General features: G+C 37.5%; 1 protein-coding gene across 2 annotated transcripts in view; it reads left to right on the forward strand.

Moving 5' to 3' along the window:
- LOC110677026 (potassium voltage-gated channel protein Shaw-like) overlaps window positions 1-17381 on the forward strand; it is a 319054-nt gene that overhangs the window by 299950 nt on the left and 1723 nt on the right. For both annotated transcript variants that reach the window (XM_021847454.1, XM_021847452.1), the window contains exon 10: window positions 151-319. In XM_021847454.1, coding sequence (XP_021703146.1) covers window positions 151-319 — 169 coding nt within the window. The remainder of the gene's footprint in view (window positions 1-150; window positions 320-17381) is intronic.

A 17381-nucleotide genomic window follows, 5' to 3' on the forward strand; every position in this document is an offset into this window, starting at 1 on the left:
TAAAACGAACATCCCTCCCACCCAAACACCACCTTCCAACATTGCTGTCCACCCGAATCATATAATGTTTTATGTCTCTAACGGCTTGTTTCATTTTCGTGTACATTTTTTTCTTTCTCACACCTGGACCATCGCATGGCCCGACCTTAGGCCCGTTCCAAGCTGCCGAAAAAACGCCGACGGGTTCTACCTGTGGAGCAGCCTCGGCGAAAGCGGGAAGTCGGTGTCGCAAACCGGCGAATGAACGCCCTCAAGCACCAGCACACCCATCCGACGCACCCCGCCATCTTCAAGGACGCTTTCGGAGGGGCGAAAATCGGTAAGTTGGGAATCGATCAATGTGCGCAGGTGCGAAAGTTTCTCGTGAAGTTTTGGAAGCTTTCCAATGGGGGGAAGAAAATGTGCTTTGAGATAAAAGCGGTGGTAAGTGATAAAAGTTGCCACTATAATAATAAGGATAAAGTTTTGAATCACCGTACTGATCAGCTAAGGGTGAATTGAAAACTTTTCTACTATATAGGTTCCGTTTTAATTCCTATTACAGACATCTTCAAAATCCGTACACTCTACATTCACTCAAAATATTGCATATTGATGAGAATTTTCCAGGAATACCTAGGCAAATTTATGATTCCCAACTGCCTTAGACGTCTCTTAAGTGGATTGACGATTTAAATTGATGATTTTAACTACTTATGATTTTTATGAGCTGTCTGGAATTCGAATCAAAGTTTCCGGAACATAAGGCAAAAGTTAAAAAGAATAAGAATTATGAAAAAATCAGAAATTTTTATTTATTAATATTTTTTCATGTTACAGAATTAAAATCCTTACCCACCATTTGATAGTTGAGTGTTTAGAAGTCTCGGTAACGCCAAGGAATCGAACATAATGTTGTATTTTATATGCCTTTTGATCAAATATACTTCAATGAGTCCTTTAGTGTCCGTAATATGAATCAAAGTGATATAAAGAGTTCATCCAAAAAATCCCGAAAATAGATTCAACCTGCTTTTTTTCCAGGGATAACTACATATTTTCTCCAAGCATCTTACCAGTTTTCCTCCAAAGAATCAGATATGAATTCCCCCAGGAATTTGTCAACGGATTTCTTTACAAATTTTTACAAAGATTGCAAAAATTCCTCATGATTTTAATTTTTCGTGGATTTATTTTTGTATTTTACTAAGAGTTCAACTTGTTATACATCTGTTGAGAAACATGCGTTCGATTATTTCCTCACGAATTCACACAGGAATTTCACTTGCTAATTTTTTTTCTCACGATTGATTCAGGGATATCATCGATGTATTCCAGGAATCAATTGCTTTGACGTTGGATAACGTCTTACGGCATCATTCTGGGGTACAATTTCGAAAAACGATAATTGCCCGCGTCATGAGAAGTGGTTAGATTTTGATTGTTGGTAACTTTCCACACTAATAAAAAAACCGTTCTTGCATCCGTGAACAGCTGTCATGAACACGAGGACAAACAAAAATACACCGTGAACTGGATTATGTTTACATGAATGTGTTGCCTGGTTCCAAGAACGTTCACGATAACGCGATGGTAGTTCACGGTGTATTTTTGACAACTCACGTTTTCCGCAATTCTTTTTTGAGCGATCAACGCCCGGATAGATTTTCAGGATTCTTGCACCAATCGGTTGGAAGTCTTTCTGCAAATCAACTCCAACAATGAAAGCTATTGATTTTCATAACTAAACAATTGAAAAATTGGTAAGTATCGAGGCATGTCTTATTTTTCATAGAAAAGCAGATTGTTCTTGTGTATTCCAAACACATACATCATTGCGCGACATCCTAGCCACTTTCGTCATTCAAATGGAAACGCTCCTTTCGGTATTCTTCATACTTCTCTTTATTCGTGTTCAGTCAAAGCCAACCAAACTCTACTCCACGTGCATGCGCACGACCGCATTTTAATTCAATCACCTTCGGTAATCTTTTGGTGTGTTTCTGTCTAAGAATGGAATGAAAACCCAGTTCGATCGACGGTGACTTCTACCAACCAATTTAATATTGAAAGAGTTATAAGAATTTTCCACCGATCGAATCCAAATACGCACACAGAGAAGACTGCAAAAATACTACCGCCACCTACTTTCGTTGAAAACTAATTATCTGAAATTATAATTGGCAATTACCGTTTTGACTCATATTCCAAACACTTAAGGCCAACAGGGACTTCAAATGCACCTGGTGGGCATAAATTAGTTGATATTCATGAACATTTTAGTTTCGTCGCAATGTCTTACTGTAAACTGTTGGGTGTGCTGATAAAAATATTTATTTAAACTTGTTTAGCATTGTTTTTACGTAAAAGTATGGAACAACATTTTGACTCAAATACCGAACACTGTGTTTATTCTGTCTCATATTCCGAACACCTTGATTCAAATTCCGAACAGCACGAATAAATCGTATAGAAATGAATAATTTCGCAAATAAATTTAATTGAGCTAGTTTTACTGGTCTCGAACTAGAGAATCATCACTACTCCCGAGGTATAAAATAGATTGGAAGATGATTAAATTGATTTGTAATCGATTTCAACCTCATCGCCATACAAAAACCGAGTGTTCGGAATAAGAGTCTGTTCGGAATTTGAGACAAAACGGTACATAAATAAATTAATTAATAGAAAGAGATGAAATGTCTCTGGTTGTGACTCATTTACCGTTTTGACTCATATTCCGAACACTTAAGGCCAACAGTGGCTTCAAATGCATCTGATTGATATAAATTGGCTGATATTTGTGTAAACTTGAGTTTCTACACAAAGTCTAACTGTTAGCTTTTGAGTGTACCAACAATAATGTTGATTTAATTAGTTTTAGTTTTGTTTTTACGTAAAAGTATGCAACAACATTTTGATTCAAATGCCGAACACTGTGTTTATTCTGTCTCATATTCCGAACACCTTGATTCAAATTCCGAACAGCACGAATTAATCGTATTCAAATGAATAATTTTGCAAATAAATTTATGTGAGCTTGTTCTACTGGTCACAAACTAGAGAACCATCACTACTCCCGCGGTATAAATTATATTGAAGACGTTAAAATTTAATTTCAATTGACTGCCATTTCCTTGTTATTTGGTGACATATTTCACCGAAACATTTCAACCAAATCGCCATACAAAATCCGAGTGTTCGGAATATGAGTCTGTTCGGAATTTGAGACAAAACGGTACGTGGAATGCATTGTTTTAGCCCTGAAAAGGGCCGTTTTGTTTGAAATTGTGCTTCAATTCGCCACGGATACGAAGTCCTTTGGCATAAAGGGGACACGTTTGTCGTGGATCGCGCACATGTTGGTAGCCTCAAAGATAGGCCTTGCTCGCTTCCTGCAGGGCCATGAGCTCTGGAACCGCAACGTAGCGATGGATTTCACGCAGAGCGACCGTTCCTGGCCAATAGCGATACGGCTTCTTGACTCCTTCAGTGACTTTCGTGACCAGCTGCTTGCGCGGAGCCTCTTTCCACCAGTGGACTTATGGGCAGTTTGCTTGGTAATAGATTGATAGAAACAAACGAATGATTTAATTTGCCCATGCTGGGCGAGCGAGCGAGACGAACATTGAACAGCGAGCGATTAAGAAGAACTCATACATCGCGACCGCATAAAAGCAACCCGTGCCGGCGGCCGAGCATCAGTTTTGTTTTAATCGCTGCCGAAGACAGACCGTCATAATTAGTTCACATGGCCGGAAAAGGGAGGCAGAGGACTCTGGAAAGGAGGCGCCAAGCGTCATCGCAATGTTTTGCGTGATAACATCCATTGCATCACCACCAAACCCGCATCCGTCATCTGGCTCACCGTGGCGGTGTCAATCGTACCTCCGGTCTCATTTACGAGGAAACCCGCGGTGCTGAAGTTATCCGGAATGCTGTCGGCTACGCTCTGAAGTGTCAGGGCCGTGCGCTGTACGGATTCAGAGGTTAAATCGCCCCCAGCACCGACACCAGAATTCAAAACAACCACTGAATGAATCCACTAAAGCTGAGCAACGATATCCTCATCCAACCATCCTTTTCAGGACGACAATTTAATTTTGAAAGAGTTTTGTACATATTTCTACCGTGAAGCGCAACATTACTGGCAATACTCACAGCAACAGAACTGTCGTTGAATTAAATAATATATTTAGGTGAAATTTTCAGTGATTTGCGGTTAAAATTTTACCAAAAATTGTAAAATTCCAACAAAATTAACAATTATCAAGCTGCTATAAATCCAGCGTCCAGTTTGTGAGACCACTCAAGATTTATACATTGACTCGCGCTTCCAAAATCGGCCTTGCAGGAATCGGTGCGCTTACGCAAGATTTGTACGAGATGGCTGAAGAAAATCAGCCAAAACCGCTTGTTGAAGCGCCCTTCGTCATAGCCACCGCAAACCTCATCGGGCGAGGAGGATTCCAAACTATGCGTCGTCAAAATGTGTCCGTGTTACTCGAATGCAACAATTCAATCGGTACTTTTCAGGGCCAACAAATGTGTACTAAAGAGTTATTTGTGTAATATTTCTTAAAGAGTTCACATCATACTTGCTATAACTCATCTAATAGCATCTGATTAGTATTGAATAATTGATCAATCCAATTTAGAATGTTTCCAAGGACGCTGCTGCAGTGCTGTCTATTGTTAAAATAAGGCCTGAAGTCGTTGCTACGTTCGCGTGTTTTCCAATTTACGTTGTGATGCGCCGTCATTGCCAAAGCCAGGGTAAAGTTTTGTCTAATGCCGCAAGATGCAAATTATTTTTCGCAGCATCAGTGAATTTTTACCGGCAGTTCGTGACGGTTTCAAGCCAGGAAATAGAAGAAGCTTACGTTATCCAACGTCAACGGAAACAACCTCTCACTTTTTTCTACAGACGCCTAAATGCCCAGAATACCCTAGTTAGCTGCATGTCAAAGTTTGGCTTCGTTTTTTTTTTTTAAATTGGTAAGCGTGGAAGAAGCTAATTCTACAGCATATCCCAAACTGTGTTTCTAAGCCTTATGTAACTTATGTGCTCCCCTCCTCAACTACCTCTATGCAGGCCTTTCTTTTCAACCCCTTAATCGATGGCGGTGGTGAGCATCAGCCTCAAGGATTTCATCACAAGCTCAAGCAAAACATGGCATCTATTGATATTTTAAGGACATTCCCTGATTGGCTTCTCAGCTTGGGGCTTATTCACAAATGGCATAACGCTGAAGGGGGTGGGAGGTTTTATGTTACGGCACATACAAAATTTGTAGAATGTTCATACAAAAAGCTTTACGAGGGGGTGGGTGTGTATAAAAGTGGCTATTTTCAGCATTAATGAAGTCTTGTCGTAGGAACGGTAAATGGCTGGGCATGGCGTACCATTGGTAACTCGCGTACCTGCAGGAATAAAATAGACCTCTTTGTGTGGTCCTCAGCCTTCTGTCCAGCAACTCCTATCCCTACATCCTCTCGGTACTGGCCGGGGTACGAGTAACCTAAGGGAAAATCGAGTAACCAACCCCGGTGAGAACTCTGGTTGTATGCTGATAGGGAAGTGGGGGGAGGGCTTGCTTTTGCAAACCTGGAGCGTCTGTACTCCATGTTAGGAGCGGCTCACAACAGCGTCTGTTCCCCATGTCAGGGGCGCATGATCATCTTCCGAGTGCCAGAGAAGGACTCTAAGCTAAACTGTGCACTACGGCTTCAGCGTCCACCTACACGCTTACAAAGTTCAGCGCCCACCGAACGGGAACGGATTTAGATTGATTGATTTCGCCGCCTCCAAGAATATGGCCATTCGTAGCACATATTTCCAACATAGCCTTCCGTACCGATGCACCTGGAGATCACCATAGCAAACAGGATCGCAAATCGACCATGTTCTGATTGATGGACGGCTCTTCTCCGACATTATCGACGTCAGGACCTATCGTCACAACTCCGACCACTACTTGGTAATTGCAGAGCTGCACCCAAAACTATCCGTCGTTAACAACCTACGGTAGCGACATCCGCCTCGGTATGACCCTAAGCGATTGAAGCAGCTGAATGTCGCCACACAAGTACGCCCAACATCTCGAACAAACGTTGCCAGAAGAGGATTCGTTCGCCGAAACCCCTCTCGAGGACTGCTGGAGTACAATAAAAACAACAATCAACGTCGCATCCCGAGGAGGAACAAATAACTCCCCAATAACTTATGCATACCAGTTTTTGGTATCATACCAAAATTAGGTATTTTTCAGTTGTCAATACCTCAATTTGGTATTATAATGGTATTGAAAAAAATCTTTAAAACAATTAAAAATACTTCATTGAGGTATTAAACAGCTATTGAGGTCTGCTGGAGGTATTGAACTACAATTGAAAAAAATCATTTTTATATGAAAATCCATCAAGTATTATTGAGGTATTACAATACCTAATCTAGTTATAAGCTTGGTGTTCGTAGAATATGCTTGAGATATTATTTGAGGTATTTTACCTCTTATGCAGGGCTAATTCATACCTCATTTAGGTATTAAGTATTGGAAATTATCTGGTATGGAATACCTCAATTTGGTATTCAGTAGTTATTTTCTTCTGCTCGGGATGCGAGAACATTGTTGGGTACGTTGAACGGAGTCGAAGGAGCGATTGATTCGACGAGGAGTGTAGAAAGAACGCAGCGCGGGCAGTAATGCTGCTGCAAGCTACTCGACAGAACGTGGAACGTTATAGACCTTTTTCTAATGATTCTAATGACACTTTGATTTAAAATTTTGGTCGATCCAATGCTGAGGAGATTAGATATGATTTTTCAGTGTGTTTTTTGAAAAATGTCACATCTTTATGGAAAAATTTAGTATACAAAATTCAAAAAATGTTTTTGGAAAAATACATACGAAGTAAGAATAACTCTTTGCCTTTCGAATGCGGCTTAAGAGCCAGTTCGCGAGAGCCGCAACCCCTTCTTGTATTGATGTTCTCCGATCAGGCTGAAATTTTCAGGGATTTTTCTTCTATATAAAAGATGATGTTTTGCAAAATATTAGATTTTTATATTAGGGGGAAGTGGGACAAAATGACCCCCAATGATTTCATGTCACTAAACATGCAAAATCACAAAAACTGATATAACTATAGTAAAAGTGCACGGATTATATTGAAATTTGCCATGAATACTCTACGTTATATAAACTTTGAGATTGGCATGGTATATGGATTTTGAAAGTACTTCAAATCGAGAAAAATGAGTTTTTCATAAAAAAAATAGTGATTTTCAAATCGATTTTTTTCCTACCAACCGAACTAGGTCAAAAAACTAAATATGACGTTTTGTAGGGTAACTCATGGGCTTTCATTTCAGGTATAATCTAGATATGCCGTTTCAAAAATTTTCGAAAAAAAATTTTTTTTCGGAGTGGTGTTTGAACTTGAGCCATTTTGCGAGTACCGCAACCGCCTTGTCTAGAGAGGTTGTATTGATGTTCTCTGATCGAGCTGAAATTTACAGGAGTTGTTTTCCTATGCAAAAGAATATATTCCGCAAAATTTCAGATTTTTATATTAGGGAGAAGTGGTACAAAATAACCACTAATGATTTAATATATAAAAACATACAAAATCAATTAAGGTGAAGATAAATCGAAGCCAAACCTCAAATTTTCAAGAGCACGGATCTGGAGAACCAAACATCCGTTTGAGCTGAAAACTTAATCGATTGGTCACTCGCTGGTGGTGACCAATCGATTAAGTTTTCAGCTTAAGCGAATGTTCGAAGAAGAGATGAAGAAGATTTCTTCTATTTCGGATTCGTTCAGTGGCGTTCGGGAGCAAATTGCTGCTCAGATAAACGACGCGTTAAAAATCGGGATGGAGGAATTGGTGAGAAGTCTAAATAGTACCATGGATAAAGCAATTTTTGAAATGTCAAAATCTGTGAGCAAAGAGTTGGAAAGTATGAAATGTTCATTTTTTGAATTTAACTCGAATAATAATTTAGTTGCAATGAATGATAAGCACGGTACATCAAGTACGGCATCGGAGCCGAGCCTGCTTCCCAGAGGCAAGAAACGTAAGGTTCAGGAAGACGTTTGCGCTATGTCGGATGATGTTTTTGTTGAAAGTATTAGTTTCGCGGATGTTGTCAAGAGTAATGCTGGGATTAAAATTAGGAATAAGAGTACAAAAAAGAAAAGCACTGCGAATGATGTAATGCAAGTGACTCGTAAGGCTCGTCCGGTCATTGTGATCAAGCCAAAAGAGTCCAACCAGAGTAGCGAGGATACTCGAAAAATTTTGATTAACAAATTGGATCCGAAAAAACACAAAATAAGTAACTTTAGACACGGGAAAGATGGCTCTATTATTGCTGAGTGTGCAACAGGATACAATGTTAATGTTGTGAAAGATGGCATTCAAAGCGATTTGGGTGAAAACTACAACGCTGTTGTTCCCTCATCGGTGCCAAGACTTTTAGTGAAGGGCATGAGCGATCAGTTTTCCTCCGATGAATTCATTCGGATTTTAAAAGATCAGAATGAAGACATCGCGATAAATGAAGTCAAAGTAATAAGGATGTATGAAAATCCACATTTCAAGTACAAAAAGTACAATGTTGTTATTGAAGTTGACAAAGAGACGCATAGTTGTTTGTTAACGGCGGAACAAGTGTATGTTAAATTTGATCGGTGTCGTGTTGTTCCAGAGATTAGTGTTTTGAGATGTTTCAAATGTGGAGAATTCGGGCACATGAGCATGAATTGTAAAAATTGCGATGCATGCTGTAGGTGCAGTGGAAGTCACAAGACATCCGAATGTACGTCAACTGTTTTGAAATGTATCAATTGTATAAAAATGAATAAAGAACGTAAAATGAACTTGGACGTCAACCACGGAGCATTCAGTTATGAATGTGAAGTCTTTAAGAATTTGTATCAAAGAAAAAAGAGCAGCCTACATTTCAATGAATAGCAACCAAGTTCCAGTAGTAATGTGAATCAGTTCGATATCTTGTATTTAAATATAGCCGGTTTATCTACAAACTACGTTGAATTACGTCAGATTGTAGAAGAAAAACGTCCATATCTAGTATTTTTATCAGAAACGCATATTGTTGACATAGATGCATTTGATCAATATAGTATTCCGGGTTATAATGTGGCTGTATGTTTATCACATTCGAGACACACTGGCGGAGTTGCTATTTATGTCAAAGAATCAGTTCAGTACAGGCTTCAATTGAACGAAGTTTGTGATGGTAATTGGTTCTTGGGCATCGCAGTTGATCGTGGCATGAAGATGGGTAATTACGGTGTATTGTATCACTCTCCCAGTTCAAGTGACCAGCGTTTTATTGAAATTTTGGAAAACTGGCTTGAGATGTTTGTAGATTGTAGTAAATTAAATGTTCTTGCTGGTGACTTTAATATTAATTGGTGTGACAATTCGAATTCGAATCATTTGAAACGATTAGTTGACTTTTTTAATTTAAAACAAAAGGTAAATATTTATACACGTATTTCCAGACATAGTCAAACTTTGATTGATCACGTTTATTCTAATTTGGATTCTGTTAGTGTTATTAAAAATTCTGATTTAAAAGTAACTGACCATGAAACATTAGTTATTAATATTGATGACAATAGTAGATATAAAAGTGACTTTGTAAAATTAAAGTGTTGGAAAAAGTATTCAAAACATGCCGTTTCAAGTCTTGTCGAAAGAAGTGTTGATTTTCATACAAACGACGGTTCGTTAGATCAAAAGTCAGCTGTTCTAACTGATGTTTTAAAAACCTGTTCCAATAAATTAGTCGAATATAAATTTGTTTCGTTGAAAAATTCGAACAGCTGGTACAATTTGGATTTGTTGCGTTGTAAACGCAATAGGGACAAACTGTACAAAAAATGGCGTAGAAATAATAATAGGTACAAGGTCGCGCGTAATAAATACTCGCAAATGGTTAAACAAACTCGTTGCGAGTATATTCAGAGGAAAATTGATCAGCATCAAAACAACAGCAAAGAGTTATGGAAAATTTTGAAATCCTTGTTAAAACCTAGTAATTGTAAACCGCGGTCCATAACTTTCAATGGCACATTAGAAGAATCAGAACAAGTGATAGCATGTAAATTTAATGAGTATTTTGTGGACAGTGTTTCATCGATTAACCAATCCATTGAGTTAGTAGATGAACCTGACGAAATAAAACAGCCGATTAACAATAATTGCACATTTGAATGTTTTCACCCAATAACGTTGGAAGACCTACGAAATATTTGCTTTTCTATGGGAAAAACGGTTGGCGTAGATAACGTTAATGCGAGAGTAATACAAGATTGCTTTGATGTCATCGGCCACAATCTGCTGGACCTGATTAATGAATCGTTACAAACTGGGCACGTGCCACAAGTTTGGAAGGAATCACTTGTGATTCCTATTCAAAAAGTTGCTGGGACGATTAAAGCCGAAGAGTTTCGTCCCATCAACATGTTGCACACATTAGAGAAAATTTTAGAACTTGTTGTAAAAGGCCAGCTGTTAGCATATTTAAATAGTAATAATTTGCTAATACCAGAGCAATCTGGATATCGGGAAGGTCATTCCTGTGAAACCGCATTGAACCTGGTGTTGGCAAAGTGGAAAGAAAACGTAGAGCGTAAAGATACGATTGTTGCTGTTTTTTTGGATCTCAAACGCGCTTTTGAAACGATTTCTCGGCCCTTGTTGTTAAGAACAATCAAGCGCTTTGGATTTTCGGGTTCTGCATATAGATGGTTTGAGAGCTATTTAACTGATAGAACCCAACGGACTGCTTTCAATGATTCTGTTTCGAGCCCCGTGGTGAACAGCCTTGGCGTACCACAGGGGAGTGTATTAGGGCCCGTTTTATTCATTATGTATATAAATGACATGCGACGAGTTTTACGTTTTTGTGACATAAATCTTTTTGCAGATGATACCGTGATATTCATTGCGGCTAAAAATCTTGATGATGCCGTTGCACATATGAATGCAGATTTACGTTCTCTGAGTAGATGGTTGAAGTACAAACAGTTGAAATTGAATATAAGTAAAACTAAATTTATGTTGATATCGCGGAATCGAACAAATATAGACGTCTCAATACAAATTGATGATGAGACAATTGATCGCGTGCGCGAAATTAAATATCTTGGCGTGATTATTGATGACAGATTAAAGTTCGACGCTCACATCGACAATGTTATCAAGAAAATAGCCAAGAAGTATGGAATACTCTGCCGATTAAAAAACGATTTAACGATTGCTAGTAAAATACATTTGTACAAATCAATCATCTCTCCACATCTGGAGTTTTGCGCTTCCATTTTGTTTTTAGCAAATGAAACACAAATATCGAGAATGCAGCGTTTGCAAAATAAAATAATGCGTTTGATTTTGCGATGCAACAGATTCACTTCCTCGTCTTTCTTATTAGATGCTCTTCAGTGGTTATCGGTGAAGCAAAGAATTGTATTCTTGACGATGGTGTTCATTTTTAAAGTAATTAACGGTTTTTTGCCTCGACATTTGTGTGATCGAATTGAAAGAGGAAGTGACATTCACAGATATAATACTAGAAACGCGACTGAATTAAGAACACCACAGTTTTTGTACGGTGCTTCACAAAACTCTTTGTTTTTTAAAGGAATAAATGTTTTCAATTCGATGCCTATACACATCAAACGTGCTGCAACTCTATCACAGTTTAAGAGACTATGTATTTCACACGTCAAAGCTGCCTTCTGAACAGCTACATGTTAACTTTTTTGTGCTTGACTAATATTGTATCTTGACGAAGTTTTGACTAACGGATATTTTGTATTGACTATATTGTAAAATATGTTTAATAATTATTGGGGCACTAATAAACTACGATGTTCGCCTCGATGATGATGATGGATTTTTTATATATTGACGTAGTTTTGATTTATTCCTTTTTATGTGTAGTCTACGGAGGTTTGAGTCCCGCGCGCGGTACACAGGTATAAACGACTGTTTGATTACTTATTATTTGAATTGAGAATTAATGCTGTTGGTGGATGCCATGCATTAGTAGTAAGTTTTCTGGTTGAATGTCGGAAATTTCTTGAAAATGCAAATGTTTCCGATAGTTTTGACATCATCGGCGGGGTTATCAATTCTGGCAATGTTTTGTATTTTGTTGAACTTTCTTGATCACTATTAAAACTTATGAAAAGTGTGGTTGAGACCAACAGATTTTCACCATTTTTTTTTTTTTGCTGTATAGTATGGGAACTTGTAATGTTGTTTATATCTGTTGAAATAATCAGACCGTTTATTGTTTGCAAATCTGGTTAACATTGATCATAATTAATTATCTTAAAGATATATCGTCTCGCTCAAACCTTTGTAGGGGTATGTGGTGGGACCATCATCATCATCATCATCAGCTCAAACGGGTGTTCGGTTCTCTAGATTGTAAAAATAAACGAATTTGCATGAAATTTGGCATGTTTAATTAACGTTATATGAACTTCAAAATGAACATGGTATTTGGATTAGAAAAATGTTTCAAATTGGTAAAAAATCTGTTTTTTTTTTTTTTAAATTAGTTTTTTTTTTTCAAATCGACTTATATTTTTGTCAACCGAACTAGTTCAAACAACTAAATATGAAGTTTTGTAGGGAAACTCAGGAGCTTTGATTCGCGGTGTACCGTAGTGAATCAAAATTCGGACGGTACCAATATCCGGACACTCTGATAATATATACCAATAAAATGCTAAATTGATAACATTTATACAACTATATTGAATGAAAAAATAGCTGTTTTTGTAGTTATTACGAAGTATTGGCCTTTCGGAGGTCTGTTCAACAAACTCATCAATGTCCCAGATGAGATCAGCTCAAAGGTATAAATTTATTGGTTAGAGATAATCGTATAGCATATTTTTATTACTTACATTTGGTCTCTTCCTAGGCAAAGAAATTCCAATTTTAAAATTTAACATAGGGTAATTCAGGTCGCTATCTGTAATTATTCAGTTTTAAAAAGCATATAGTAATAATATATAAATTGTAATTCACTTCATAAGCCATTTTACGAGACGTTCGAATGACGTTTTCTGGCGGGCCGCTCATTGTTGTTGTTCAAAAAACTAGCGTGACATCTGAATGGCGCTGGTCACATTTTTGTTGGCGATGACGTCCCCGTCTCTTTCAGCACATGTTTCTACCCGGTTTACATGTATCATGTTACCTGTAGATAAAAAATACCTTCCTTGCTTGCTGATTTCAATTTTACATGCGTAAATTAGAAACTTTGTTGCATTGCCACCAGCGCCATTGTTGAAAAAGCTCCTTCCAAATGTAACGCTAGAAGAAACGTAAATAAATCGACCCGCCAGAAACTTTCAAAGCTGGTAAACAAACGGAAACCATATGATTCGAAACGTCTCATAAAATGGCTTATAAACGATTTTGCATTCACATTGATCAATCAACAATGAGAAGGAATTTTTTTCAATTCTCATTCCCCCACTTGACATTTCTCCCATGCGTTCGAGGGGTGCTTAGATGGAGGCAATCGTCGCAGCAGTAGTGATTGTAACATAATAATACACAAAGTTATAGTTTAAAAGTTTAGTGACACCACATTGAAAATATATGCTGTAAATATGGTTTGAAAAAGTAAAAAGAGGCTGTCCGGAATTGGAGCCCAATGTTTTTGAATCTGGACATTGTATTGGAATTGTATGTTTCGATGCCGTAAGTACAAAATTTTCAAATAAAACTGGAATAATACTTTGAACATCATCAAAACATGAGTAATATGTAATAAGAACAATACTGTGCGTCGTTCATTGAACCAATCAGTAATGATTGCAGTTTAAACCACCAACATGCCTGTCCAAACAACTAAATCACAAACATTGCTTACACAATATGTGTTTATTACTATTCAAAAAGAAACCCATTTGGCAGAACAACACTTTTTGCAAGGGAAAAGTGGGTCAAAATGACCCCCAATATTTTTGTGTCGGAAAACACACAAAATCACAAGAACTACTGTACCGTTTAAACGGATTGTACTCTTTTACTCTTTCGAGAAATTTGCAAACATCGAGACTAGTAAAAGTCAAAATTCCATTCAATATATAAACAGTACAGTGTCTCATAGCAGCCATATGAGCAGTCAGTCTAAACTAAGCTAAACTCAATTATTTACAAATTGATCTCTAGCAAACATACCATCATACACACATACATGTGACCCTCCTAATCAAACCCATTAAACATTATCCAAATTAAAAAAATGCGGTAGTTGATTCCCATCCGAACAGCGTAAGAAGAAACAACGCTTACTACTGACCCGCTGAAGCTGCTAACGAAAACATTGGTGCAATGACTTATTGTTATCCACATCATCACTTTTGCAAGAAAGTGACATTTCTTTCAGATACGGCAGCGGCAACACGGTATGATAAAATCTGTATTACAACTACCGACAAGAGGCCTCAATACGCTGCTCATACCGCCCGGATTTTGATTTATCACGGTACACCGCGAATGAAAGCCCTTGAGTTGTCATACAAAACTTCAACCTAGTTCGGTTGATCAAAAATAAGTCGATTTGAAAAAACAACTAATTTTACAAAATAACAGGTTTTTCTCGATTTGAAACATTTTTCTATCCAAAATGATCATTCATATAACGTAAAGTAAACATGCCAAATTTCATACAAATTCGTGCATTTTTACTATCACTATTCTTCTTCTTCTTTCTGGCGTTACGTCCCAACTGGGACAAAACCTGCTTCTCAGCTTAGTGTTCTTATGAGCACTTCCACAGTTATTAACTGAGAGCTTTCTATGCCGATTGACCATTTTTGCATATGTATATCGTGTGGCAGGTACGAAGATACTCTATGCCCTGGGATGTCGAGAGAATTTCCAACCCGAAAAGATCCTCGACCGGGAGGATTCGAACCCACGACCCTCAGCTTGATCTTGCTGAATAGCTGCGCGTTTACCGCTACGGCTATCTGGGCCCCTACTATCGCTATTATAGCAGTTTAATTAATTTTGTATATTTTTATATATTAAATCATGTGTGGTTATTTTGTACCACTTCTCCCTAATATAAAAATCTGGAATTTTGCGAAATATCTTCATTTATATAGGAAAACAACTCCTGTAAATTTCAGCTCGATCGGAGAACATCAATACAACCTCTCTAGACAAGGCGGTTGCGGTACTCGCAAAATGGCTCAAGTTCAAACACTACCCCGAAAAAATTTGAAACGGCATATCTAGATTACACCTCAAATGAAAGCCCATGAGTTACCCTACAAAACGTCATATTTAGTTTTTTTACCTAGTTCGGTTGGTAGGAAAAAAATCGATTTGAAAATCACTAATTTTTTTATGAAAAACTCATTTTTCTCGATTTGAAGTACTTTCAAAATCCATATACCATGCCAATCTCAAAGTTTATATAACGTAGAGTATTCATGCCAAATTTCAACATAATCCGTGCACTTTTACTATAGTTATATCAGTTTTTGTGATTTTGCATGTTTAGTGACATGAAATCATTGGGGGTCATTTTGTCCCACTTCCCCCTAATATAAAAATCTAATATTTTGCAAAACATCATCTCTTATATAGAAGAAAAATCCCTGAAAATTTCAGCCTGATCGGAGAACATCAATACAACTTCCCTTGGAAAGGGGGTTGCGGTTCTCGCGAACTGGCTCTTAAAGAGTTTCAATTGGACGTGTAATCACAGAGATATGGTCAGAACACTTTTGTATGGTTTTTAGGGGGTGAACCCAAACTTTTGCACGGGAGTGTATATATATTTTGAACATGTTTCATTCCTCTTACGTTTTTATTTAGGAATTTCAGTTTAAATTTAGTGCGATGTGACATACCATTGAAAAAACGTTTTCTTACCTGGTTGATCCCTTACGCACATTAGTACTCAAATTTAATTTCTATGATTTGATAATACTGTTATTGTAATGGTTAATTTACTGATGTGTAGCGACGCATAATGCTGGATGGATCCCACTTGCCCCTACTAGCGAGGTAGCTGCGCCTAATGGCTCATTTTGAAATTTTGTTCTAAGGTTTTCAAAATTTAATCAAATACAAGCACACACTAGCGAATGTGTTGCCAAAATTTGACTGTTCTGTTGGATTTGCAAATCATTGTCATTTGAATGCTACATTGAAGCTTTTTTAGGTTCCACTTGCACCGGGGTACTCTACTCTACTTAGTACACTACACTGAAGACGGCTTAGTACAGAGTTTGACATCATAATCAATATCTAAATATGTTTGCAAAAAATGTAACTGTCAAGATTACTATCGAAGTATGTTTTATATGTTTTCCAGTCAGCTATGAAATTATTTAAGAGTCCAAAAGGTGTAAGTAAAATTTTGGACGTTTTTGAGTTAAGTATACTATTAAATTCTTCAGTAATCGAGCGTTTCAACAGTATTTTTCCCATCCATTGGAATGTTTTGTTCAACACAATTCGAAGAAGATTGGTTTGTTTCTGGGGAAGCACGTGCTGAAAATAAACACCGGAAAAAAGCATTAATAAAAGTGACAAACCCATTTCACAAATCACGTTCCACATAAAAAAGCATGTTTTATCATGCATTCCGTGAAGCAAGCACTTATAAATGAATCTTCCTTTGACAGAGGCAAATGATGAGTGCCAAGTGTGACTTTTTACTGCTTGTTGACCTTGTTCTCTAATGAGGCTCATTGCATGCTACCTTAGCAGTAGTGTCACTTTCTCCAGAAAACTTCTGCCTAACAGTGGCCCACTCTCATTAGTGCCTGAACCTGCTGGGCATTATCACCTCGTTTTGTCCACTTCAGTTAGTTGCCAAGTAGGAACAATTACAAAGGGAAATATTCTACTCTTGTTACACATAAAGCGACCACGTGTGTTGTTTTGTTACAAGTGGTCGATTTACAGTTAGTTGTGCAAAAGCTGTTGCAGAGAAGAGAAAAAGTCGAAAAACATCTTGGTTTATAATATATGTTTTTTTATTGGACAGGAAAATATGCCAACTAAAACATTTGTTAAATATATGAGGTTGATGATGATGATGATGATGATGAATATTTAAAAAAAATATCATCGCTAAGGGCTCTTCAATTTCAGAATGTTTTAGTAATATTTCTTACTTTTTCCACATAATCCCATCAACAAACTTCGAAATTCTAAACGTTTTTTATTTTTGTTATTAGGATTCATATGAAGCTATGGTAGATTGGATTTTCAAACTTGCATTTGTAATTTGCATCACCCTCAGGCATTGATTCATAGCGTTACGTAATTAATGACCTATACCTAATGTGCATCCCTTTCTATGTTTCAAT

The sequence above is a fragment of the Aedes aegypti genome, chromosome 2 (assembly GCF_002204515.2).
Source record: "Aedes aegypti strain LVP_AGWG chromosome 2, AaegL5.0 Primary Assembly, whole genome shotgun sequence".
NCBI lineage: Eukaryota > Metazoa > Arthropoda > Insecta > Diptera > Culicidae > Aedes > Aedes aegypti.